The following is a 26,479-nucleotide window of genomic DNA, read 5'->3' as shown; positions in this document are numbered from 1 at the left end:
GCTGTTTATATATATACTATATATATATAGAATTGGATATTAATTCTGGCTAAAAATGTGGTCAAGTTAGTTCCAAAAAGAACCAGAATCTGATGCTGACGTCGATGATAGCTACTATATAGCTAGATGTGCATATAATCTTGAAAAAGCCGAAGTGCACACACTCTTTCAGAAGGTCCCAGGACAAGCGATGCTTTGTATACATGCATGAACATGAACTATCATAAATTTTACAATAGAGAAATAGTTTCTCTATCTTTTACAGGGTATACTAGTCCTTAGAGGTCAGACCCATCGTTAGTTTGGCTAGCGCCGCGCGTCTGCACCAAATTTCACACTCATTCTGAAAAAGGCCAGCAAGAAACCAAACGGGTTCAATATTATTTATTGCGGCAGCTTTAATTATATGTTAAATAGCTGAGAGTAGGAGAATTTCATGAATTTTGTCTGTGTTGTCTATCGCAATCCCTCTATAAAAGTCTGTTTGTTTAGCAAGGCAAATGTCAGTCGGCCCGAAACATTTGCACAGCGTGGATATTAATTCTGGAATACCGATAATCAAAGCCAAAACAAACAGAAAATGAAACTAATCTTAATTTGCACTCTGTTGGTGGCCGTGACGTGTGCCGAAGATCAAGTTGATTTTATCACGAACAAGTCGAATGTGGAATACAATGGCAAATTCTACTACCAGTAAGTCTGAAACGTTTAGGTGTCGATATTGGCGTGCGATAAGATTTAACGTGTTCCATTCAAAAGATACGAGCTGCTCGACGGCTCAAAAGCCATACAGAACGGCGAATTGAAAAAGATCGGAGAGGATCAGTACGGCGAAGCGGTCAAGGGATATTTCTCGTTCCCCGGCGACGATGGCAAGGAATACGCCATTAGTTATACAGCCGACGAGAACGGCTATCGGCCAGTTGGCAATCATTTGCCCACACCACCACCCACGCCCGAGTCGGTGCTGAAAACCCTCAAATACCTAGCCGAGCATCCCTACCAGCCCAGCGAGAAACAGCTTTAGCCCATGGACTATCGCACCCAGCATATATATGTGATCTTAAATGTGAAGTCAACACCAACTGTGAACCAAAAGAACTGAACGAGTCAAGTTAAAGTTACAAAATATACACAAAACTAGCAAATTAAAAAAAAAAATACTAAAAGTTTCCTTTGAGTCATATCAAGATTAAGCAAAATTATTCTCAAAATAGTTTTCAACAGAAATAGGGAAAGAATTTTAGTTTTCTTTTCACGCACGTTGATTACTTTCTCGCCAGTGCGAAATGGTATTCAAATATGTAAACATGTTTTGCATAATTAAATTCTTGACTTTTGCGGCAGTTGCGTAACTTTTTGGCGCATTCTCTGCCTTTCAGACTCGCTGCCTGGGGTGCCCCGCCCAAAAATGTTCAACGAGATTCGGATCTGTAAGCTTCGTTGATCCGTCTGTTTGTTAGGCGTGAACTCTGCGATATATGAATGTGTTCAATTTGCCTCGTTTAGCAGCTTTGCTCGATTGCAATTTTGCAGTTGGCAACAGCTGCAAAGCTTCGACTTGTTAAACTCTTCGTAATTAAGTTCTAATTTGCAAATTCGCGATGCTGGAAGCGGGCCGAAGACCACGCCTATTAGTTAAATCGAGGGTGTGGGGCAAATGTTTGTCTAGACAATTTCTTATATCCCAGTAAATATTTCGTCTGCTACCGAGAATTCTATATTTCGACTGAATGTTATATAATCCCAAAACGGAAAACGAAAGTGTTAATTCGGAATGAATTTGTTGTATTAGCAAGCAGCTGTTAAGTTGAATACATCGAATCTGGTCTGTGCTGAAAAGTGAGCAAGAAAGAGGAAGAATGAGAAAGTAAGAGATGTACTTAAAATACTTTTCTCTCATGCCTTTCGTTTCACTACTTTTCTAAATGATTGTATGAGAGAAAGAGAGTGACAGAGAGATATTTATAATACCTTTCTCTCGCTCACACAATACTTTTCTTTCTCTCTCTCTCTCTCTCTCTCTATGTCTCTTCCTCTCGCGTTACTAAATACCCTTAATTCTGTCGTTCTGGTCACAGTTCAGGTTCATTGACCCATTATTGGTATTCACTGCGTATACGTAATAGGCAAGTTTATCATTTACAATACGCGTACTCTACATTTTTTATAGCCGCCTTGCCTGCGATCACCGTTAGCCCGTATGCGTATTTATGAGTGCTCTAATGTCTGCGGCAAATTGTTTCCATAATCGCAACGTGCCTGGCATGACAAGCAAGTCTAACTTTTGCCATTTGCCTAAATGAGCATTTGATTTGATCCAATAGTTATGTGCAGGAACGTAGCGAAGCACCGTTTCCTTTGATCAGAATCGCCATGAAGAAACTCTGTTGCCTTGATCAGAGTCGTTGTTATACTAACTTAATTCCTTTGCGGACAAGCGGCTTCCCAGCGCCGCTGGCACTTCCCCCATATCCTCAATGTTTCAACGGAACTTACAGCTGTTGAGCAAGAATTATATTCGGCGCAGGCAAATCACGTAGCTGCCAACTCGGACTGGCAATGCCATCAACATCATCGCGGAGACAGCGAACGGAGACATGTCACAGCTCAGCTGTCGTAGCATACAGCTTCGGGTATCACCCGCTGACATCGTCGTTTCATCTTCATCTCTTTGGCGGTGCGCGCGCGGTGTTTACTCATCGGCCTCATCGGACGCGCGAAATGGACAATATAAAAACCTCAAACGATGGCCACACCAAAACAAAACAAAACAACGTACTTGAGTTGATAGTGAACGACTGAGAAATACCCTGTAAGCAAGATAAAATATAAAATATGCTTCAATTTTAAATGAAATGTTAGATGACTAATATTTAAATAATATCTGTTAGTAGATGTAGCAGGGCAGTCAAATACCCTGTAAAATACTTGTTAAATCTATAATTGACTAGCTCAAAACTAAATTTTACTAGACTATTAGAATTCTTCTGTTACACTATATACCTCTTCGTTAGACAGCAGGGTATTCATTCGGAATGAGACGAAGAAGCGCCCGCTCATAATTTGTTTTTTATGGTGAAGTACGAGCACGAGTACTTGACGCTCTCTGCTGCTTATCTAGTGCGCCCATCGTAATCGTTAGCAGCGGCAACCGAAGCTGGCGCGGTGCGTGCGAGTGCGAGTTCGAGTGCGAATCAGGTGCTCGCCCTCGTCAACGAGATGGTATATAAAGGCCAAGCGGCGGCTGGGTAGTCAACAGTTGTGCATTAACTCTCTGCAATTGGATAACCCCCTACTGACAATTCTAACAGAACTCAACAGAATGTACAAATTCGTGACTGTCTTGTGCTCGGCTCTGCTGTTGACCTATGTCTTGGCCCGTCCGCAGGATGCGCGCGCTGCTAGCTCGATCACCACAACCACCACACCGGCCAGCATCATCCAGCAGGAAAATGTGAACAATGCCGATGGCAGCTTCAACAGCAGGTGAGTCCGGGACGATCCCAAGTGCACCAGGACTCGAAGCTAAGTTACGCTCTCCATGCAGTTACGAGACATCGAATGGCATCCGAGTGGAGAACGTTGGCTATCTGAAGAAGATCATCATACCCAAGACGGAGACCAGCGACGGCCAGGTAATCGATGAGCACGAGGAGCTCGTCCTGGTCCAAACCGGCAGCTACAGCTACAGCGATCCCGAGGGCAACATCATCACCCTGCGGTATGTGGCCGACGAGAACGGCTTCCAGCCCGAGGGCGATCATCTGCCCGTTGCGCCGCAATAGTTGCGTTTGTTTAATTAAGTAGTTAGCGTTAAGTATGTATGCATATCTTATATGAAGTATAAAGTATTACGTACTGGATATAGCACAGCACAGCCCGATGCCATACGATCTGTCTGCAACAATTCAGTTCTTATGTCACTTATGGCACTGACATTCACACTCACACACACCTATACACCTACACACCTACATACACCGAATACCCGAATAAAAGACCACAGCGAAGAAGTAATAAATAAATGAATAAATATTGAACAATTAAGTTTGTGTCTCATTGCCACTTAGCCAAGTATTCATACACTCACTGCACAGCACAGCACAGCACTCACTTATGAGTGTTTGAGTGCTGCTTCTCAGCCTCGTGGCGCTTACAAAATTACCAAACTGCCCTTCACGCCGACTTGCGGTTGATGCCATCTCAGAGGCTGCTACGGATGATGATGATGATCAGCTTCCATATTGTTTACACACACAGGCAGTTGCTGAAGCCGATACCAGAAAACAATTCAATACCAAAACCAACTTAATCTAAATGCTCTAATCGCTGCGCAACCGCAGTGACTAGCATTGCTATGATCGATACCCTCTGATTTGTTTGCGCATCAGTTTCGTTTGACCAATGTCCACAAATCGCAATCAGGGCAAACAACGCTGCCTTCGAGCTGTTTGCCGTTATAATATGTAAAACTATGGGACTGACATGAAATCGAATTTGGTATACGAAATAGAGATGTTAAAATTTTGTAATACTTATAGTGAAATTAAGTCCTCTTGCACGCAGCCAGAGGTCGAGGCCATTTCACTTATCACTTGAGTTGTTATGATACCATATATGAATGGCAAGTATTCAATACATATTATAATTGATAAATATGTATGTATAATTGCCATAGATTTTGGGAATATTTCAGCTATTCTCAGGTTAAACTCTTGGTTAAACTTTTGCTGTTCAACATTTATTATGACTATGCCAACTTCATGAGCACACCTCGCCACAGCTGCAGAAACAAATAAGCATTTAAAAATGAATATAGATTTAATGACTCAATCGTTCCGATAATTAAACGGCCAAAACACTTTATTATCGGAAAAGTCCAATGCCAAACTATTGAATCAGTTCTGTTTCAGTTGGACTTGGAGTTTGAGTTGGATTTAAAGATGCTCGCAATCAACGGGATGTTGGGAAATAGTTTATTTATGGCCACCACGCTGTGCTTTTGTGTCACAGCACAGATGATGCCGGTAAGAAATCAGAAAAAGAGAGAGAGAGAGAATGATCTATATAGTTCCACTTTTGTCTAGCATATGGGCTACTATATTGTAGTTAGGCAGGTGGAGTGTTCGGGCAATCCAAAGTACATAGCCCAAGCGAATTGCAGCGCAGTGCCGCCACGGAATCAAAGCATCAACGCAGCACTGATGCTAGTGCAGCACATCACCAGCTTAACGGGCACCCTGAAGGTGTCCATACCGAAGAGGAATAAAATGCACAAGATATTCGAGGTGTCGTTTGAGCTGTGCAAGCTGTTGCGGGAGCAAAAGAGAAAGACCCTAATGGAGTTACTCAGTGCTATGACCTGCCTGGGCAATCGCACCATTCAATGCCCAATAAATGCAGTAAGTGGAAGTGTTTCAAATATACATCTACCTAAGCTGGTATCTCTCTACCCTGTTCAAGGGCTATTACAGTGCGCGCAATATCACAATCGTCGAGGCGTTGCCGCCCGTGCTTTCTGAGTCCGATTTTCTAGTACGTATCTATTGGCTTTTGCCCAAAGTGGCGTCGGTGCTGAATATTACGGTCATGGGGCGTTTGTATGAAAATGCCAAAGAACGTCCGAGGTGGAAGAAATATTTATAAAAATATTTTATATATGTATACATCTAACATTTGCAACATATTCAAATGCCCGAAAGTATGCTGCGATTCTGCATTTTTATGCTTAATGTTTACTAAGAAACTGTAAAAAATTAAAGCATACATAATTATGCTGAAATAAAATAAAGAAAAACTTCAATAAATAAAATAGTGTTGTACTGCAAATAATTGTTTCTTTATGTTCAACTTGTCAGGCTGTCAATTAGGTAGTAAAAAGCCTGTTTAATAAAAAATAAAAAAAATAAAAAATAAAACTAAATAAATAAATAAATAAAATCGAGAAAAATCGAAAATAAATAAATATTTATTGAGTATGAAATGTTGTAACTCGTTCGTTTCACATCGCTAATTACTACCATCAGAGCAATTAGATGTAGAAAAATTCCATAAACTACTATTTCGTTTAGGCAGTGTCCATTCCATGGTCAGGCAACATGTTTCGCTTGATGGCCCTACTAATTTTGGGGCTTGCAGTAAACCTGAATATAGCAAAGGTAATCACTACAATTCGAACTTATTTATGATATTCCAAACAATTTTTCCCCTTTGCAGAATCGAAATTTGAGGCTACGCTGGAGCACTTTCGAATGTCAGGTGCATTCCGACTATATATCAGAATACAAATGTGATGTGGTGCAGCCGCGACGCTCAGCTTTCAATGTGGAACTTAATTTGCTACAAGAGCTAAAAGCTGTAAAAATACATTCTCTAATATCCACAACGTATACGACAGCTGGAATATACCAAAAATTATTTGAGAACACTCTGAATGCTTGCCGTGTTATATCCCAGGTGTCGCGAAAGGGAATAATTTCCAATATCTATAGCTCTATAATTAAGGCCACCAATCAGCCAACGAAATGTCCAATAAGCAAGGTAAGATTTAATTCAATAAAGTTACGAAATAATAGTACATTTAAATATATAGGCTCACATATATTTTTAGGGCTTGCTTTACTATTATAATATTAGCGTGGAAGAGGCAATGCCTAGCTTCGTGCCCGTCAGCCATCTAATGACCCAGGTCCACTTCTTTGATCGGAATCAATGTTATTTGAATATTACGCTCGAAGGGACTGTATCGAATACCTAAAGCCATAATGAATTATTACACTGTGTACAATGTCAATCAAGCTGAGTTTTATCTTCAAATATAAATCATTCATCATTAAGTTAGCAATTGGTCAGCTAATTTTCCATACAATTTCATATATTTATTTCTGTTTTCCACCTCCAGTGCAATATTAACAATTAACCAGTCCAGTAATTAGCTAAGCATGGACAAAGTACTTGCTCTCCTACTGCTGCTGTCAACGGCCAGTCTGGCCGCCAAGGTATTCTCATTAATCAATCACTCAAGGATGAGAACTAATATCTCCGATTTCTCAGCGCACCATTGTCCAGTGGAGCAGCTTCGAGTGCATTGAAAATCCGGATATTGTTACATACCACAAATGTTTCATCGTGAATCCGGCGAAAACTATAATTACGGGCGAAATAGAATATAATCGAGGATTTCAACAGTACAATGCCAAGATCGCCTTGTCTTTGCCACGAGGACCGTTCAAAAATTATTACAAGGCCGTCGATCTGACTCTAGATATCTGCCAGTTCTTTAGTGGAGCCTATAAGAATAATCTAATAAAAGTCATCTACAACAGCATGCTGAAGCACAGCAATATGCCCAAGAAGTGTCCACAGCCCAAGGTGAGTCGTATTGGAGATTAAAGCGAAATGTTTATATAGTATATCATACAAATATTTTCAGGGCTTTTACTACTATCCCAACATGAGCATAGGAGACAATTTGCAACCCTTCCTGCCGAAGTACGAATTTAAAGTGCAGTTAGACTTCTTTCTACCCAATGCGCCGATGTTTAATGTATCTCTAAGTGGACGCTTGACTGACTATCCAGTGCATAGGGTTAAGAAATCCTAAAAGCATATCGATATTGCACCCTTTATAAATTACTTAATATATTCCATTTTGATGTGAATCATTTATTTTGTATATTATTCGCAACATACGGTTAATTATCTACTATATGAACCTTTTCTTGAATTGACTTTAACAGTATATATGCTAAAATTTAAGTATAGTATTTTTTAATATTTATGAGAATAGCTTAACATAGTTTCAGACAGGCCTTCTAGGTTGAGCATTGCACAAAACCAATATACTCTATTCACGACGCAAACAAATATATTAGTATTAGGAAAACCCAGAGTTTCGATCAATTTGATCCTTAATGTGGAAACTCTACATTTGCAATTTATTGCAAATTCATCGTGGCTAAAAATTGTAATTTAATTGCATAAAAAACTAATAAATATAATTAGGAAAAACAAGTTCGACATAGACTCAAATTAGATTTAGATACCAAAGCAATTTGCACATTTGTACATCAACTATATTTAGTCATTGTACAAGAGTCAGCCTATTCGCTTGCCAAATGAATAAATTATATTATATTTTTATTGCTTTAGCAGTGCTGTGGCCTTTAGCTGATTTAGCTAATAAGGTGAGTACATGTAGCCCAAATTTCATTATAAATTCAAATTTGCTAAACTATCCAACAGCCCAACCATTTGATTGTAACCTGGCGGTCGTTAGATTGCCAAGTAAATCCGGAAATTATTCCCTTCTACAGATGCTTTATTCTTGATTCGGATAAGACTCTCTTGACAGCCGAGTTTAAATATATTCGAGAAGTTGCACGGATTAATACCACCCTTACGGTATATTTTTTACGCACGCAGACGAAGGAATTTCGCAAAATATTTGGGTTATCTTTCGATATCTGTGAACTCAACAATAAAACAGTATTTCACAAAATGGTGAATATTGCCTACAAGAGTATAGTAAAGAACAGCAATTATCCCAGAAAGTGTCCTTTGCCCAAGGTAAGCCCCACTCTCTTTCTCTCTCTATCTCGCTCTCTCTTTCTCTCTCTGTAAATATTAATATAACTCTCTCTATATATATCTCTTCCACTTTTCAGGGCTTGTACTTCTACCGCAACATTAACGTGGGTGAAAACCTTCCTCTCTTTTTTCCATCTGTAGATTTTAAGGTGCAATTGGATTTCTTTACGTTGAATTTCTCACTAACAAATATTTCCATAAGCGGAAATATATCACGCAGATAAACCAATCAATACTACATGCAAATATGTAATTGACCGATAAGAAATTAATTATTTACTATCATAATAAAGGCGTGTGCGAGATAATGCTAGACTTTATGCACGTCTTTGATCGGAGTCAATGCTATTTTAGTATTACTTTCAGAGATAACAAAAAGGTATTCATGTTTTTAACGGATACTGATGAACATCATCCCAAGCAGCACAAAGCTAATATACTCTTCTCGCTTCATCACAAATATTATTATTAAAAATTTTTAATCGCCATCAATCGGAAAATGTCGACAATCGCAAAACGCTCTCTGCTAAAAATTTAAAACTTAATTGAATAACAAAAATGTTTAAATATAATTGAGAAATCAGAGTTCAAAATAGATTCAAAGCTGATGTAGGTATTGAAACTGTTTTCAATTGCATTCAAATTATTTAGTCATTGCAAAAACGTCAGCCGATTCGCTTGCCAAATGGATAATTTATATATATTGGCAGTGCTTTGCCATATGTCTATGGCATCGCCAGTCATTAAGGTGTGTTTTATTATTTTAGTCATTAATACAGTGGATCTTCCATTAAATATACCCTACTACTATACAGCTGGCGGACCATTTGATTGTGACCTGGGATACGTTTGATTGTAAAGTAGATCATGATTTTATTGAGTCCCACAGATGCATTACTGTTGATAAGGACAAAACACTGTTAACTGCGGAATTTCAATATATTCGAGATTTGCAAAAGTTAAATATTAGCTTAGCCGTCTTTATTCGACGGGGTAGCTCGAAGGAATTCCGCAAAGCTATAGATTTGTCTGGAGATGGCTGTAATCTCAACTCAAAAAATTTAGCTAACAAAGTCGCGAGGATTGCCTACAAAAGTATAATAAAGAACAGCAACTATCCAGGAAAGTGTCCTGTGCCCAAGGTAACCCTTACTATATATCTTTCTCACACAGAGTATAAATATATATATATATATCATTCTATTTAAAACGAACAATTTTCAGGGCTTCTACTACTATCGCAACATTAACTTGGGTGAAAATATACCAATTTTTTTCCCAACTTTGGATTTTCAAGCAGAGTTAAACTTTTTTACCACCGATGCAAATTTTCTGAATATTTCATTAAGTGGAAGGTCAATACGGAAAAGGACCAATAAAAATTAAATAAAAAAAATAAATAAAAATAAAAAAAAAAAAAAAACATGACAAAATAGCCAAGTTTTTGAATAGCATAGACATTGTTAATAAAAAGGTTTTGATTAAACACAGACTACATCTGAAATATTTAATAGTAAAAAAAAAAGACTTACATATAATCAACAATAAAGCAAACCAACAACCATAAATAATTATTTTAAAAAAATAAGTTTGATGGATTTTGATACCGAAACACGGAATATATTTTGTCAAGCAAAATTATAAATTTAATTGCTTAAAAAAATGAGAAAACCTCAGCCGATTCGCTTGCCAAATGGATATATTATATATTTTGGCAGTTCTTTGCTATATGCCTATAGCATCCCCAGCCAAAAAGGTATGTTTTTTATTTTTGTCATTAATACAGTGGATCTTCCATTAAATATGCCCTACTATATAGCAGCGTGATCATTTGATTGTGACTTGGGATTCTTTCAATTGTAACGTAAATCGCGATGTTATTGGCTCCTACAGATGCTTCATTGTTGACCCGGAGAGAACTCTGCTAACGGCCGAATTTGACTATGGTCGAGCATTTCCACATATTAATATTACCCTAGCACTCTATATTGGACGAGGAAAGTCAAAGACATTTCGCAAGACTTTAATTTTACAAGTAGATTATTGTGAAATCAGTCGAAATCAATTAAGAAACAAAATCGCGAATATGGCCTATAAAAGTATAACAGAGAATAGCAATTTTCCAAGAAAGTGCCCTGTCCCCAAGGTAATTGTCTCACTCTTCTATCTCAATGTGAATTTGGATATATCTCTCTATCTCGTTTGCTATTCAGGACCTCTACTATTTTCGCAACATAAACGTATCGGAACATATTCCGCCTTTTCTCCCAGCTCTTTCTTTTAAGGCAGAAATGAATTTTGTTTCGATCAATATAAAAATGATAACTGTTTCGGTTACTGGAAATTTTACACGAAAACAAACCAATAAATGATCAAATTTTGTGCTCAATAGTGGATTATTGTGCAGCGCATATTTATTGTCAATAAACGTTAATTTTATCTTATAATATATATTACTCTAGATTAACTTAGTACTCAAAAAACAATACAATATACTAATTTCCCGTGCTATTTCCTATAGGTTTCAGCCACGAGCTGGTTATTCGCACTTTAATATTATTACTATAAGCATCCAGGACGTCAAGGTATTCCCAAAATTAAGTCCATCGAATATATATCGGATCTGATCATGCTGAAGCATAGCGATATGCATAAGAATTGCTTTCCACAAAAGATGACTTAGATCAAAGAAAAACTCATCAAATACTTGTAGATCTAACATATATTTTCCGAGCTTTTGCTACTACATATAATCAATATAATCATTGGAAATAATAATGGAGTAGTACCATATATTTATGTATAGGTTTAATTGTTCAAAAAAAGATAATCAAGCAATTAAAATTTAAAATAGCTCAAACACTAATCATTTTTCAGACCCACATTAAGTATATTTAGTCATTGTAAACATGCCAACCAATTCGGTAGCCAAATAGATAAGTTATATATATTTTTGATCAATCCTATTGTACGTGTATATTAACGATATCTGTATAAATTCGAAAAGCATGAATTCAAATATATTCTAGACTTTGTTATTTGTGAATCTCTTGATTTTTTTGCCATCAACTAATATTTTAGCAAAATAGTCTACCAAAATTATCCAAGAAAGTGTGTTCAGCTGAGGGTAATTAACAAACTCTCTCTCTCTATCTCTTTCAGTCTCTATTAATATTAAAATATATATCTCTCTCTCCGTCTACTTCTTTCCAATTTTGCGCTAGGGCAAACAATGTTAAATATTTTTACAAACGGAATCAGCACAAATGCAGTTAAAAAATTAAAATAAAAGTATAATATATATATATATATATATATATATATATATATATATATATATATATATATATATTCTACACGTAAAGTTAATGGAAGAGCTGCTGATATCTTTCCAGATTTGGGCGGTCAATAAACTGAGGCGAATTCTACAATTAATATATTCTGAGTTCAGAATTAGTAATCGGCATCGGATCAAGAAGAATTTCTTTGAACAGGAAAAATGGAATGCTTGTTAGAATTGCCAATTACCGAGCGGGTATACGTGGCCTGTCTATCAAGTGGCGATGATTACGCTGATCAACGGACATCTCCATCCGTTACTAGAGCATTATTTACGATTCAAGCTCAAGATGCCAGCCACTGACAAGAAATTTCACAACATCATGACACTTGAAATTGCCGCAAAATTTATTGCCTCGCCGTTTGCCTCCCACCCGCCGCCGTGCGGACTTTTTTGTAAACCAGTCTTCGATGTTCGGTCTTTGGTCTCCAGTCTCCGATCTCCGATCTCCGGTCTTAAATGTCAAATGGCGCACGAGCTAAGAACACAATTCCCAACAAGAGATGCAACCTACACCAAATGCTAACCGGAGAATGCAGCAGCCAAGCATTTGACATTTTCAATGGTCAACAAACACAAAGAAGAAGCAGGAGACTAGCTCAAGTAGTTTGTAGTTGAGGCTGCTGGACGTGCTAGTGTAAGTGGGTCAGTGTGGAAGTAGCTCTGGAGCTAACCTTGCCAGCTTTCGTTTTCATTGAGTTGGGAAAAATTACACAATTGCCGCTGCTCGGTGACTCAGCGGGCACTCCAACACTCCGACAACTGGTAACTGGAAACCGAAAGACAAGCGTTTAATCTGACGGCGCTGAGGCTTTTGGCTTGGGTGGGCAATTGGCAGCAGAAGAGGTGCGGCTGCGCAGGCGGCCAGGCCCAAAATGTTTGTTTGTCTCGCTCTTTTCTTTTTATGGCAATCGGCAACACTTGACCAGTTTTTTAACACATGCTCTTCCGCTTGCGCTCGCTATTCATCTCTCGCTCACTCTCTTCATGTTTGACTCGCCGACCGGCAATGCGGTTGTTCAACTCTCCGCATTATGTTGCAAGTGATTCTTGCATCTTCGTAATCAAATTCATTTGCATTTTTTCCATTTGTTCCATTCCAACAGAAATTGGCTAGTAATCGTGGTAATCGCTTTTGCATGATATTATCGTCAGAGATTGACCCATTTTCCACAACTAATTAACATTTGCCAAGATCCATTACCCATTGCCGTTTTGAACTCAATTATCGTCTTGCCTCATCAGCAGCTTCGCTAGCCAAAACAAACAAAAAAGAGCCAAACCCGATCCACAGCAATGCGAGTATTACAACAATTTTCAGTTTCAGTCTATGCCACATATATTGTATGTCACTGTCCTCTATGCCGATAGTTCCCCCTGCCCGAGATTCCCCCAACAGCATTACAAGAATCCGAGCTCTAGCAGCCGTAACATCTTCGAAACGAAATATAGAGGCAACACAGATATGGAGAGCAATAGAGCGCACATCGACTCGAGAGACAAAACGAGAGAGAGAAAGAAAACGAGAGCGTGAGCGTAAAACTGGCTGAGAGACTGGGAGAGTATTTTGCAGGGTTCGGCTGCATTTTGGCGAAGACAACCAAACGTTGTCGAAGCTGCTGCAGAAAAAACTCGTTCTGGCTTATTTCTAAATAACGGCATTACGAAGATGAACGACCGGTAAAGTCGCCGACGATCCGCACACTTTTGCCGTGCCCATTACCATATCCAGTATGCATAAGTATTATGTGAAATCCGACGATGTCGCTTGACATAAACTCTCTATCGAGAGAAGGTCGAAATTTGTATATATTATAATATTGACTTATATTTGCATTTAAGATCATTAGATCCAATCGTCTGTAATAATTTAATTGTGTTATTTATGCCTAACGATTGGCAATAGTATTTAAAAACAACCTAACGGTTCTCTTAGCTTAGCCTCGAAATCAACAATTTAAAAAGTAAAAGTATTCTACTTTTCGCATCACCTTTATTCGAGCCATAATTATCAAGCTGTTCGCAAAAAGCTAACAACATGATGGCTGACTGGCTGACGGGCTGGCCGAAAGAGCAGCAACAGCATCTGCAGCTATGGCAATTGCAACTATTGTCAGTGTAGTTGTGCTGTAACTGTATCTGTAACTCTATCTCTATTTTGATCGTCGTCTCTCTGGCCAAGGCGCTCGCTGGCTCGCGGGCTCCAGCTGCGAGCGCAGGAGACGCTGACAAATGTCGCGGCTATATAAAGCACTTAAATAGGGCCGCCGCAGCACAGTTCGCATCGTTGCAGCTTTCACTTAACCAACCACACGGGCGCCGCATCAAACGCGCATTTGCCACTGCATTTAACTGTAAATGCACACAGCATCTAACGGCTATCAGCGAAATCCTTGCAAGTGAATCGTCAATTAAGCAATCGAAATGAAAGTGTTTGTAAGTTCCGACATTAGTGGATCGTCAAATTGGTTTTGCATGGGTTGTGGTTTGTGTCATTGAGGTGTCAAATATGATCAATAATAATCAAATATAATGTTATCACTCTAGAGACAAGCTAATATCCTGCAGAATTAAATGATTCTTGGAGGTTAATATAAATTAACTAAATTAAAGTTAAATAAATCATTACAAAAATAAAAAAATAAAAAAAATAACATTGATGTTCCGAATAAAATCAATTAAGAAATTATTTACTGTTGAAATGTAAAAATATTAAGGAATAAATCTACAAAAATTAATATGGAATTTTTATTTACAAAAAGTATTTATTGTAGTAAATAATTATATTCACATCAATTTTATTTTATTATAATTAGAAATCATAAAATTATACAAATTTTATAATTTTAAATGCGATTAAATCATTTAATATTATATTTTATTTTTTATATATTAACAATCCCCACTTTTTCAGTTGTATTTTTTTTATTAACAATATTTGACATTTGAGAAAATTATTAATAAAATCATAATTTAAAATATTGTCATGGTTTTTTGTTTAATTTTTAAAATTATTAAGATTACAAAATTTATTATTCATAAAATAAAAATACAATATTTATTCAAATTACTACTACAGATATTTAATAATAAAAAGCTATTAAAAATTTATTTATTGTCATTTTTTACATTGCCATAAAACTAATTAAAGTGTAAAAAGTTAAACAAATTTTATTTTAGGACAATTAATTAGTAGCTTTAAATTAATAAAAATATATACATATTTTTTTTTTAAATACAACAAAAATGTAATATAATTCATATCAGTCATCAAATTTATTTTATAACTTTATCCAAAAATTCCTGCCCTTAATATAAGCTGAACTTTCTCAAATAAAACCAATTTTAAAAAATTAAATTTCTTTCTAATTTAGATACTTATTGCGCTGTTTGCCCTTTCGTGCCATGCGCAGCATCACAACCAGCATCAGCACCAGCAGCAGCAGCATCATGCCCACCTCAATGCTAACAATATACCGCGTGATGAGAAGGCGGACCATCGGCGTGAGGATCAACGCGAGACCAGCACCTGGATACCCATACTGAAGTACAACAAGGAGCAGAGCGAGGATGGAAGCTACAAGACCGAATACGAGACTGGCAACAACATCATACACGAGGAGACGGGCTTCCTCAAGGACTTCGACACCAATCCCAATGGCGTCCTGGTGCAGCACGGCCAATACTCCTACCAATCACCAGACGGCACCCACGTCAACGTTCAGTACACGGCCGATGAGAATGGTTTCCGCGCCACAGGGGATCATATACCCACTCCGCCAGCAATACCTGAGGAGATACAGAAGGGTCTGGATCAGATCTATGCCGGCATCAAGCTGCAGCAGGAGCGCCTGGAGCAGCGTGCCAAGAGCGATCCCGGCTTTGCCAAGAAGCTGGAGGAGCGACGCCTGGCCAACCAGAATGGCCAGTACATTGGCCTGCTGGAGAATTAGTAGAGAGTCGACGCTCACACAACGTAAACCAAAACCTCTCAACCAGATAACGTGCTGCATTTTTTGAACATTTTCCAAATTTCCAAATTTTTACAACTTTACAACTTGCCTCCTTCACTGACCATAACCAGCCGAGAGACTGTGATTTCTGCTATAAATTCTACAAAAAAACAAAAGTTAATGAATCTAACACTTTGCAAACAGCCGCAGCACACAGATATTTATGTTAACGATCGTGAAAGTTTTGTTGAATAAAAGAAAATAATCACAATAAAGGCGGAAAAACAAAATTTCCATTCAACACACACGCGACCCCAAGTAAACATTATTCAATGATTTTCCATTTCCATATTATACCCCTACACATACGCACACACACCTGTACACACCTATGCACATACCTCCATAATGTTCACAATACGTGACAATGCGCTATGGGTTTTTTTTTTTTTTTTTAATTCTTTTTTTAGTTTCTGTTGGCTGTTTTTTATTGTTATTATTATTTGATTTTTGTATTCACAGCTTAAATTACCTCACGAGTCCGTTTGTTGATCCCATTCCATGGTGCATAATCTTTTTTTGTATAAATATTTAATATTTTCCATTTTCCATCCGCGCAATTTTCCATATGCCTTACTTTGTGCATGTGGCACAGTCACAGACTTTTGACAGTCCCGTCAGACCAGCTGTTGCATAATTTTTTGGCAGCTTTTCTTTTGACGTTTTGACTTGGTTTCGATTTTTGCAAGTGGTTTCGTCTCGAAGTCACTCGAGTGCTGCTTCACTGAGCTCCATTCCAAAAGAAAAATAGAAAAAAAAAAAAAAAAAAAAAAACTGCGACTGGAAAATCTGAATTATGAGATGCACATGTGAAGCTTATGAAACTTTAATGTAAAAAGTATTGGAGTCGTGGAAACTATGGGAGCGGTGGCAATTGGTAATAAGAGATACCCTGTAAGCCTGCAAGATATGATATATGATGATGGTATAGAAGAAAACTAAAGATAAAATGAAACTCGTTCATGAAATAAAATAAAATCATAAGAAATAATTCGAAAATCAAATCTCTAGAGTTCGTATAGACTTGGCAAGGCTAATGATAATAAAAAATCGGAAGCCCTTTAATGCTATAGCATTATAATGAATTGATACACTTATCTCAACGCCAATTGAAAGAAAGTCATTAAATATTCAAAATATTTTATTCACCTTTAACTCTCGCCTTTAAACTCCATTGAAATCTTTTCACACTTTTCGGCCTACTACTGTTTTACCGTTGGACCAATCAATGTGGTGAAAAGTTTGGCCCCCAGCCATCGTCGTCAGCTTTTGGAGATATTTACAGACAGCTCGCATAAACGGTGCCAAAAAATCAACAAGAAAACTTTGTTAGTAGCACAAACGAGACGAGTTGTCTAGTAATTTGCATAAATCTAAGCATATACGAAGCTTTACATAGTATATATTTGATATACAGATACATATATGTATGTGTGTATGCATATGTGTTTATCTATCTAGAACCCTCTATGTTGACTGCTGTGCTCGGCACAGCGAAGTATTTCAGGCCCGCTGCATTTTCACCAACCACAACGAAAGAATGTTTATTCGCCATTAAATTTTAACGCTCTTGCGCATAATTAAGCGAAAACTGAACAAAAGAAAACATTTCAATGGCCATGATTAAGAATGTTTCTCTGGCCGTCCACTGGCCGTCGATGGTGCTGTGGCAGCAGCCCAAGCGGCCGCAAATTGATTTGGCCAACGTCAGTTGCCGTTTAGAAGCCGCCGTGTTTAGACCACGAAACGTGCAAAAGAAATAGCCAAACAGAACGTGCAGAAAACTGAGTGAAAAATAAAAATAAAGAAAATAAGAAAAGAAAAATAAAACAGAAATCTAAAGTTTGAAATCTGAAATCAACATCAACAAAGTGCGAATATCGATGGGCAGGTGGAATTGAGAGTCGATAGCCCGCTTGAACAATGAGTTGTTGCCGTTGTTTTGTGTGCCAGCTGCAACAACAAAGCCTAACAATAAAACTAAGCTAACTGTGAATCGCAGATACAAAACAAAAACTAACAGCAGCAGCAGCAGCACCAACAGCAACAACAACAATAGCAATATCCACTTCAGAAGTGGCACATCATTTCAGTAAATAGAAACCGAAACCGAAACGAACTGAAACCGTTTGAGCTTTTGTCTCTTAGTCCAGTTTAACTATGGCCAGCAAACAGTTGTCTCTTCGAATCTTGTGGCTTTTGCTCGCACTGAGCCGCCAGCCGAACGTCCTCGGCCAGGACGAACCCGATGCACAGCAATTGCAGGCGCTACGGCCACGGGGCCGTGTACGCATTGCAGATATGCAAATGGCGGCTCAGCAGCCACCGGCGCCACCATCCGCGCCAGCCATGCTGGGCCACGGCTCCATCAACTGGCCGGGCTATGCGCCAATCGTGCCCAATGTGCTGCCCATGCCGGCCAGCTCCACGGTGCACACGCACATTCCGCTTCTGCGCGAGCAGCCGGATAACAAGGCGCCGAGCGAGCAGCGCGGCCCAGACAGCGTGGTGTACGGCAACTGGAAGCCGGAGCTACCACAGATGCCGCCTGAAGCCGGCGAGGAGCCGCCAAAGCAACGCAAATATGGACGCCTCGAGGCCATGCTCATGGGCATGCCAGCTGATGGTGAGTGGGTAGAGCTAGACCCAGCCTAATTTGATCTCAATCCCATGCATCACAACTAATAGCAATCAAAGCATTTAAATATTACTCAACATTAAATTAAAGACGCACTCATCTACTCACACTTGTTGCAGCCACCGATAGGCGCGACACATCCAGCGAGGAGATGTTGCCGGAAACAGAGCAACGCACTGCATCTGTGGGCTATCAGAATCCCTATTCGCGTCGCGATAGCTTCGAACATTCGCAGGAAACCCGCGGTCGCTGGCGCATACCAACGCAACTGCATCCATCCCAGCTGCAGCCGAAAGCGCAACCACAGCCGAAGCAATCGGCGATCGAAGTGGTGCGCTTGAATGCAACGGATCCTCTGATGCGAGAGATGGCCCAGCAAATCAACGAGTCCGTTGAGACAACGACAGCCGTACAGAGACGTAAGCATGTGCAAACCACAGAGGATAACTGGATGCCGCTGCCCTATCCATATCCCACGCCCACCTTTGAGAGCACGCAGCCCGTGCCCCGGGTGAGTCCAGTGATGAGCAGCACGGCAGCGCCCACGCCCAGCGCGGGCCTTGTGGAGTCCACCACCGTGGCGCTCAATTGGCCCACAGACTTTCTGGATGCCACGCCCAGCAGCACTGAGCGCATCTACACCGATGCCGGCAGCAGCATCGATCGCGTCGATCACATCGACAGCATCGATCGGCTAGACGACGACATCGATGACTATAAATACTATGAGGAAAATCTCAGCTCGGCTCAAATGCAAAGCGAGCTGAGCGTGCCGGAGACGCAGGTGCCACAGGTGCCACAGGGGCCCCAGATGCCGCTCAATATCACGCGCGTTGGCATTCCCTACGAGGAGCGCAACTCCGCCGAGGAGCCGACCATCTGTGTGCCACTGACCGTATCGGAGATGGCCACGGAGAGCTCAACGGCGGTGCTGGTAGAAGTGGAGCGCGTCTATTGCTTTCCGCTGCCCAAAGTTGAGATCAAGACCGGCAAAGTGCGACAGCAGTTCGTGCCGCAGGCAACGGAGCAGGAGCCCAGCTCCAATGCGAATGTCACAGCCGTGGACATGGAACACCCTCAACCAGAGGCGACTGCAGGTGCTAGTCATCCGACCAGCTGGGCATTACTACTCATCCTATGGAGCTACGTCTTGGTTCATTTATAGTCTAACTAACGCGATTACAAATCGCTGAATCTTAACTCAGGGCCTATTTGTAATTAGAGAATCGAAACATATTTATTTACATCATTAAAGCTGAACCAAACCCATGTAACTAGGCGATATTTTTCTCAGTTAGCTTCTACTTCAGTGAAGAAAAGAGCAGCCTCCAATTGAGAGTGAGTGAGACGTAGTTGACGTCAATCGATTGTTTCGAGTGTTTAGCTAAATGATGTTTATTTTGATCTTCACTTACCTGGGAATTGCTTTGGTGATTGATTTTTCAGATTACTGTGAAGCATTGAGCTAAGTAAGCAATTGTGATTTCAATTACTCCACTTTGCTCCACTCCAGTTGCTTTCAATGGGATCGTCGATGGATTCTAATAACTGTATGACTCTGTAGCCCTGGCAAGATCCCGTGTTGGTTTATACAGAGAATTGCATTCTTCCAGTTAGATGTCACTGAAAAAGATGATGTTTAGCTTTATCGAGGCTAATCAAATAATCAGCTATATGTATACATATATATTTCTTTCAGCAGCTCTTCCAAAAGAACAAAAGTTATCATGAATTCTAATCAAATAAATCTAATTATTAAAGCATACTTTTTGGTAGCACATTAAACAATTATTTAACCATATTTTGGGGTAAGCAAACCATGGTACATATTGCAAACTAGTTAGGGAATATTCGACTAAGAAATACCTAAATATTAGCAACAGCTTCTCAATGACTCCAACGAAACGCCAAACCTGATCGTTCCTTGACCTTCTGGCTAATGGGAAAGTCAAAATACTCATATCTGTATATAGTATAAGTATAATCAGTTGGTGTTAAACCGGACTGTTTGATGATAATAATATAATGGAAAAGCATTATAGATTTAGAAGAAACAGAATATTCGTTTTTTTTTTTTTTCTTTAAGAAAATACCTTAACTAATCAATATTCACAGGGACATATCAACATTCATTTTCACAAATACTCTACACGTACTTAAATAGGTGTCACTAGACTAATACAAATACCCCCTATCGATCTACGCTCGACTGGGTCAGTTGCTCTTTGACCGTGCGACGCATCACTTTGCCGCTGGCAGTTACGGGCAGTTCGTTGGTGAAGTAGGCGCCTCCATGGAGCTGCTTGTGGTTGACCACGAGCCGCTTGGCCACATGCTGTTTGACCTGCTCGGCGGTCAAGGAGCTACCGGGCCGCTTGACTATCATGGCAGCGGGCGCATCGCCGTATTTGTCGTCGTAGACGCCCACGACACACACCTGGACGACATCGGGCAGCTCGCTAATGACGGCTTCGATATCGTTGGGCGAGTATTGCATGCCCAAGCACTTGTAGATCTCCTTCTTGCGGTCCACAATGTACAGATTGTTCTCCTCGTCGACGTAGCCCAGATCGCCCGTGTGGAACCAGCCGAGAGAGTCATACATGCGCTGAGTTTCCAGTGGATTGCCGTAATAGCCCTTCCAGTTGCGGCCGTGGTTCACATAGACCTCTCCGACCTTGCCGTAACCCAGATTCTTGCCGTCCTCATCGACAATGCGAATCTTAATGCCGGCATTGAGTTTGCCAACTGTGTTGCCAAGCTTCTCATTGAAGGCACCGGCGCACACTCCTCCGAATTCTGTAGTTCCGTAGCCAAAATAGACAAATCCCCTCTGAATGAGCTTCTGCAGCTTCTGCAACGTCACCGAGGGTATCCAACCGCCCCCGACGGCTACTAAGAACACCGAGGCCAACTTCTCCGGCGTGGCCTGCGGGCAGGCGACCAACTCGCTGGCGTGACGCGGTGCAATGCTGAGGATGTTGATCTTATACTTGGTCACGAGCTGTAAGATATACTCCGCACTGAAGGGCTTGTCGGCTATGATGCGCGTGCAGCCATCTACGACGGAGTACATAAAGTTGATCAGACCCGAATACCAGTCCAAGCTGGAGCCGCAGTAAATGACTGCCTCAGAGCTGAGGAAGCTGCAAGGGACATAACCTGATTATGTAATCTAAAGTTGATAAGGAATCGATTAACACTTACGGGTTGCTGCACGACAGCATGTAGTTGGCCATGCACACGGCCTTGGGCTTGCCCGTCGTGCCAGACGAACACAAGATGGCCATGGTCTGCTCCCCGCCGAAGATCAAAGGTTGAGGTCTGTGATATAAATAACATATTGATAAGCAGGACGTATTATTTATGAATACGATGACAACTTACTGATAAAACATTTCAGTGTTGGTTGGGGCAAGGAATTCCTCAACGTATGGCACGCCCTCCACTTTACCTGTCAGCGTTACGAACTCGGGTGACCATGCCGCGCTCGCCGTCTTCAGCTTCTCCAGGTCGGCGGCATCGCAGAAGAACAGCGATGGCTTTGTTATCGCCAGCACGTGGCTGAGTGTCTCGGGGTCCAGGATGGGGTTGACGGCGTGAAAGGGCGTGGCATTGAAGAGGCAGGCAACCGCCACTGGCGTAACGTAGGTGCTGTTCTTGGCCGAGATGCAGATGACGTCTTCGTGACGTAATCCGCGTTTCTTAAAATTCTGCGCCAGGCGCACGGACCAATTGAATACGTCCCGATTTGTCGCAGTTTTTCCATCCGCCAGGCATATCTATAATATATAGCAATGATTAAGCTATATACTTGTCGGCTATCCGTATTTATTCTGCAACTCACCTGGCATATGTGATTAGGATTATTCCTGAGCTGATTGTGCACTATGCGACCGTACGAGCAATCAAAATCGTACATGGGCGACGATTTCGAGCCACTCCAGATCCGTGCAATGGGATCGTAGTGAGTTTTGAAGAATTCGTCCATTCTATTTATTTTTTATTAGCTCTGATCGCCTTCAGTTTCAGCTACTAAATAACTAATTCCCTGAAGACCACTCAATTAAATAGTAAAAATATTGTCTTTTATCAGTAAATGCTGAGCTCACGGTGATTAGCCGAAAACAAAAGAAAACAAAAACAAAAGCAAAAACAAAAAACAGGAATAGGACCATAAACTTCATAAGCGTTAGCCAATAGGAGTCGTATAGAAAATTTACGCTACGCTTATCTAACGCCTAGTCCAACCCATTATCAGGTGCACACGTATTTCTTAGAGCCATTATCTTTGGATTCAGCTTCGTTAGAGCTTTAATTGATTGTATATAACGGGAAATCTGATCGAAGTAATCAGCTACTAGTCTGATTTTAATAATCTAGCAATAAAACCCCCTATATACCGTTATGTTACTAGGTTATTAATCTAAACTCATGCCGATTTATGATGCCTTTCCTGGTCATTGGCATTTCTGGTATTTCCAGATTATGCTTGAGGCAAATATCATTGAAGATTTTCAATGTAAAGCGCGTATCTTGAGTAATCAAGCAATTATGCCATATAAAAAGAGATTTGTGAAGAACTGAATCAATCAGAAGCTGATAATATTATCAGAATCAAATGCAATCTGAAGTGCCATGCGAACTGCTTCCTCATTAACTCGTGCCTCACCTTTATCAAAAAATAAATTCATATTATTAACTTATGCAGAATCGTATCAAGATAAATATATATATATAAATAAATTCTCATGATAATGAGCTCAATTTAGCCAGCTGCATAATCAGCCTGCCCGTTCCTCCGCTGGGCAATTGAAAGCTTCACTTAGGCATTCTTATTAGATTAGCTTAATTATAAAGTTCTTGTTTTCTGGTTATTTTAAGAATCAATGCTGACGAAATCAGCCAGACCCAAGTGTTTCGACTTTACCGCTGAATCAGCTAGCCTTGAGATTAGACTATCTGGAAATGCCGAAGTGCTTGAATAAATTCATATCTGTTTGGCAACTTATTATGGCTAAAATTTATGCCTTATAGAAGCGTTTGATAGATCTTGTTAAATATGTAATTGAAAGTCTGTTTGTCTGTTTGTTTGTGTTTATGCATGTTAAGCCCCTTATCAGCCGGCTCTCAAGTACTCTTTCTCATAACGTAAAATATACAATTCAGGTGAATATTTGTTCATTGGCTCAATTGGGCTGAGCAAGAAACACCTCCTTGGCGCTCTTGCGCAGAGTCTTTCCGTTCACATTGGCCGGCAGCTTATCCACAAATCGCACTCCGGCACGCAGCTGCTTCTGCATGCCGGTCAGGCGCTTGGCCACATGATCAATCACCTCCTTGGCGGTGATTTCACAGCCTGCACGCTTAACTATTAGAGCGCCAGCCGCATCGCCTGAACGCTCGTCGTAGATGCCAACGACACAGACGTCCTGCACCTGGTGCAGCTCCGCAATGGTGCCCTCGATTTCGGTGGGCCAGTAGTGCAGTCCCTGGTACTTGAGGATCTCCTTTTTCCGATCGACAATGTACAGGAAGTTCTGCTCATCAAAGTAGCCCAGGTCGCCGGTATGGAACCAGCCCTCGAAGTCCTGCATGCGACGCGTCTCGACGGGATTGCCGTAATAGCCGTTCCAGGCCTGTCCCGTGTGCACATAGATCTCGCCCACCTGGTTATAGCCCAGGCTCTTGCCGTCTTCGTCGACAATGCGGATTTTGATGCCCGGCAGGAGCCGGCCCGCTGAGGCGGTATTGCTAATGCCAATGTTCACTGTTATGGCACCCACCTCGGTCATGCCGTAGCCCGAGTTGAACATGGCCGACTTGCATATCTCCTGGGCACGCTGTAGTGTGGTCAGCGACACCAAGCCTCCGCCGTAATTCAGCATACGCAATGGCTGAAGTGCTTCTGTCGTGGCCTGTGGACAGGTGACCAGGGCAGACAGATGCCTGGGCGGCACCACGGCATAGTTGATCTTGTACTTCTGGACCAGCTCCACAAAGTAGGACGGCTCAAAGGGTCGGTTGGTTATGATGCGAGTGCAGCCAAACACAGTGCTGAAGACGAAGGCCAACAGCCCAGTTAGCCAATCCAGCGAGCTGGCCACAAAGATCACCGATTCGCTAGTCACGAGCCTGCCAAGTTAACAAGGATTAAGAATAAGTAATTCCAGGCGCAAACAATGGGGATCTTACAAGCTATCCTGTATTAAAATACTATTCGAAATGCAAACGGCTTTGGGCATGCCTGTGGTGCCCGAGGAGCACAAGATGGCAACTGTTTGATCGCCGCCAGTCTTTAAAGGCTCCGGCCTAAATAGAAGAAAAGAGAAGAGAGAATATGTAGTAATATAACATTTATGCATATAATAGCTAGCTCACTTACTGATAGAACATTTCGGTGGTAGTTGGATCCAACAGAGTCTCTATATTGGGCACGCCCTCAATGGGATCGCTCAAGGTGTATATCTCTGGATGCCAGCCTAGCGTAGCCGCGCGAATTTTCTGGTAATCGGCACCATCACAGAATATTAGCATCGGCTTCGTTATTGCAAAGACGTAATTAACGGTGGCTATATTAATTAAATTAATTGCGATTACATTGACGCAATCCAGATAAGATTGACGAATACGATTCGCATACCTTCGTCGAGCAAGGGATTCACCGAATGGAATGGCGTGCCATTCATGAGGCAGGCCACGCCCAAGGGCATGACGTAGGTGGTATTTTTAGCAGCGATCCCAATCACGTCCTTGTGGTTGAGGCCACGATTTTTCAGGTACTGCGCAATGCGCACGGCCCAGGTGATGCCCTGCTCATTGGTCACAGTGACGCCATCAATGTCGTTAATCTACGCATTTGAATAACAGTTTTTAACTTCCATAAACTGGCAGCACGATATTTCGTTTGCACGCACCTGACACACGTTTTTTGGCCAATTCTTCATGGTATTGAAGATTACCTTGCCCACAGATATATCATAGTTATAGATGGAGCTCCGCTTGGCTCCACACCATGTATTCTCCTTCTCATTGTAGGTGGTCGGTATTGCAGCCATACTGATGCCTCGGCCTAGATGCACTTACATGTAAGTTACCGAGGCATATGTCCCATCTATTTATATTGTCAACTGGCTGCACATGATCAACTTGTTTTCTATAGCCACTATCCATTGGAGTGGATCTGTAATCTGTAAGTGTGCACTGCCTGTTAGATCTAATCAGCACATAATGACTTAGCCATCGATAGTGTATCAGAAGACACTTAGAGTGCATCAATCCAAGCACTCGATTGTATACTTATCCCTATTCAAATCAATACAAAACTATAAATGCATTCATTCATGTCCACTTGTTGCACAGTAATCGCCTGAAATGCGATTTTCGGCATAAATCCAAGTCAAATGAAATAATAAGGTAGCTGACTATAAAAATCTTAGCAATCAGTATATTATGGCATTGTAACATTTATAGTTAGGCTTCCACGAACGACCTATTGTATGGGGCAGATAAAGATAGGCAGGTGTTTAAATGGATGAAGCTTTCGCTAATTTATAAACGAGGTACTTAAAGTATTAGCCTGGAATTTCCCTAGTTGTTATTTGACTTTGAACTGCGTAGATAAGATACAGTTTTATAATTAATAAGAAATTTTCAGTATTAGCTATTTAATTCTGTTTGTACAAATATCTCTTTATTTTGTTTATTAATTAAAAATTGATATATTTTATTGAACTAGTCTTGGGTCCCCTTTAACGGGAACTTAATCTAACTTTACATATCAAAAATGATAAAAAATGAATTTAAACAATTCTATATCTCTAAAGTGCGTCATTCTCAAGGCTCATAACCCGTGATATTGCTTCGAAATAAACAACTTTGTGTACATGCCATTAA

General features: G+C 40.5%; 10 protein-coding genes across 10 annotated transcripts; 8 read left to right on the top strand and 2 right to left on the bottom strand.

The window, feature by feature from the left end:
- Positions 1–488: 488 nt before the first annotated feature.
- Cpr49Af (Cuticular protein 49Af) lies at positions 489–1,175 on the top strand. The gene is made up of 2 exons (XM_018009981.2): positions 489–693; positions 760–1,175. The coding sequence occupies exons 1-2, from the start codon at positions 581–583 to the stop codon at positions 1,025–1,027; spliced, it is 381 nt and encodes a 126-aa protein (XP_017865470.1). The 5' UTR covers positions 489–580; the 3' UTR covers positions 1,028–1,175.
- Positions 1,176–3,185: 2,010 nt separating this feature from the next.
- On the top strand, positions 3,186–4,050 carry Cpr49Ag (Cuticular protein 49Ag). The gene is made up of 2 exons (XM_018010284.2): positions 3,186–3,489; positions 3,551–4,050. The coding sequence occupies exons 1-2, from the start codon at positions 3,326–3,328 to the stop codon at positions 3,786–3,788; spliced, it is 402 nt and encodes a 133-aa protein (XP_017865773.1). The 5' UTR covers positions 3,186–3,325; the 3' UTR covers positions 3,789–4,050.
- Positions 4,051–4,860: 810 nt separating this feature from the next.
- On the top strand, positions 4,861–5,823 carry LOC108615648 (uncharacterized). Its single transcript, XM_018010292.2, has 3 exons — positions 4,861–5,030; positions 5,091–5,405; positions 5,467–5,823. Exons 1-3 carry the CDS (start codon positions 4,947–4,949, stop codon positions 5,647–5,649), a joined length of 582 nt encoding a protein of 193 aa, XP_017865781.1. The 5' UTR covers positions 4,861–4,946; the 3' UTR covers positions 5,650–5,823.
- Positions 5,824–6,101: 278 nt separating this feature from the next.
- Positions 6,102–6,826, top strand: LOC108614920 (uncharacterized). The gene is made up of 3 exons (XM_018009138.2): positions 6,102–6,161; positions 6,220–6,543; positions 6,614–6,826. The coding sequence occupies exons 1-3, from the start codon at positions 6,102–6,104 to the stop codon at positions 6,758–6,760; spliced, it is 531 nt and encodes a 176-aa protein (XP_017864627.1). The 3' UTR covers positions 6,761–6,826.
- Positions 6,827–6,910: 84 nt separating this feature from the next.
- LOC108614919 (uncharacterized) lies at positions 6,911–7,606 on the top strand. The gene is made up of 3 exons (XM_018009137.2): positions 6,911–7,001; positions 7,057–7,374; positions 7,436–7,606. Exons 1-3 carry the CDS (start codon positions 6,945–6,947, stop codon positions 7,604–7,606), a joined length of 546 nt encoding a protein of 181 aa, XP_017864626.1. The 5' UTR covers positions 6,911–6,944.
- An 896-nt stretch (positions 7,607–8,502) lies between these two features.
- On the top strand, positions 8,503–10,141 carry LOC108614918 (uncharacterized). Its single transcript, XM_089469973.1, has 4 exons — positions 8,503–8,571; positions 8,670–8,696; positions 9,408–9,734; positions 9,817–10,141. The coding sequence occupies exons 1-4, from the start codon at positions 8,503–8,505 to the stop codon at positions 9,976–9,978; spliced, it is 585 nt and encodes a 194-aa protein (XP_089326099.1). The 3' UTR covers positions 9,979–10,141.
- Positions 10,142–14,223: 4,082 nt separating this feature from the next.
- On the top strand, positions 14,224–16,192 carry Cpr49Ah (cuticular protein 49Ah). Its single transcript, XM_018010282.2, has 2 exons — positions 14,224–14,368; positions 15,307–16,192. The coding sequence occupies exons 1-2, from the start codon at positions 14,357–14,359 to the stop codon at positions 15,883–15,885; spliced, it is 591 nt and encodes a 196-aa protein (XP_017865771.1). The 5' UTR covers positions 14,224–14,356; the 3' UTR covers positions 15,886–16,192.
- Positions 16,193–17,609: 1,417 nt separating this feature from the next.
- Positions 17,610–19,857, top strand: LOC108615632 (uncharacterized). Its single transcript, XM_018010268.2, has 2 exons — positions 17,610–18,571; positions 18,703–19,857. The coding sequence occupies exons 1-2, from the start codon at positions 18,106–18,108 to the stop codon at positions 19,746–19,748; spliced, it is 1,512 nt and encodes a 503-aa protein (XP_017865757.1). The 5' UTR covers positions 17,610–18,105; the 3' UTR covers positions 19,749–19,857.
- A 769-nt stretch (positions 19,858–20,626) lies between these two features.
- Positions 20,627–22,637, bottom strand: LOC108615630 (uncharacterized). Its single transcript, XM_018010266.2, has 4 exons — positions 22,431–22,637; positions 21,971–22,365; positions 21,791–21,907; positions 20,627–21,729 (listed from the first exon to the last, which is right to left on the bottom strand). Exons 1-4 carry the CDS (start codon positions 22,572–22,574, stop codon positions 20,775–20,777), a joined length of 1,611 nt encoding a protein of 536 aa, XP_017865755.1. The 5' UTR covers positions 22,575–22,637; the 3' UTR covers positions 20,627–20,774.
- A 1,025-nt stretch (positions 22,638–23,662) lies between these two features.
- LOC108615631 (uncharacterized) lies at positions 23,663–25,695 on the bottom strand. The gene is made up of 5 exons (XM_018010267.2): positions 25,501–25,695; positions 25,227–25,434; positions 24,969–25,155; positions 24,779–24,895; positions 23,663–24,718 (listed from the first exon to the last, which is right to left on the bottom strand). Exons 1-5 carry the CDS (start codon positions 25,639–25,641, stop codon positions 23,773–23,775), a joined length of 1,599 nt encoding a protein of 532 aa, XP_017865756.1. The 5' UTR covers positions 25,642–25,695; the 3' UTR covers positions 23,663–23,772.
- Positions 25,696–26,479: the final 784 nt, after the last annotated feature.

Source organism: Drosophila arizonae, chromosome 5 (assembly GCF_054131065.1).
Source record: "Drosophila arizonae isolate 15081-1271.41 chromosome 5, UAZ_ARI_1.0, whole genome shotgun sequence".
Taxonomy (NCBI): domain Eukaryota; kingdom Metazoa; phylum Arthropoda; class Insecta; order Diptera; family Drosophilidae; genus Drosophila; species Drosophila arizonae.
The sequence above is the reverse complement of the archived record's forward strand: the minus strand, read 5'-3'. Positions and strand labels throughout refer to the sequence as shown.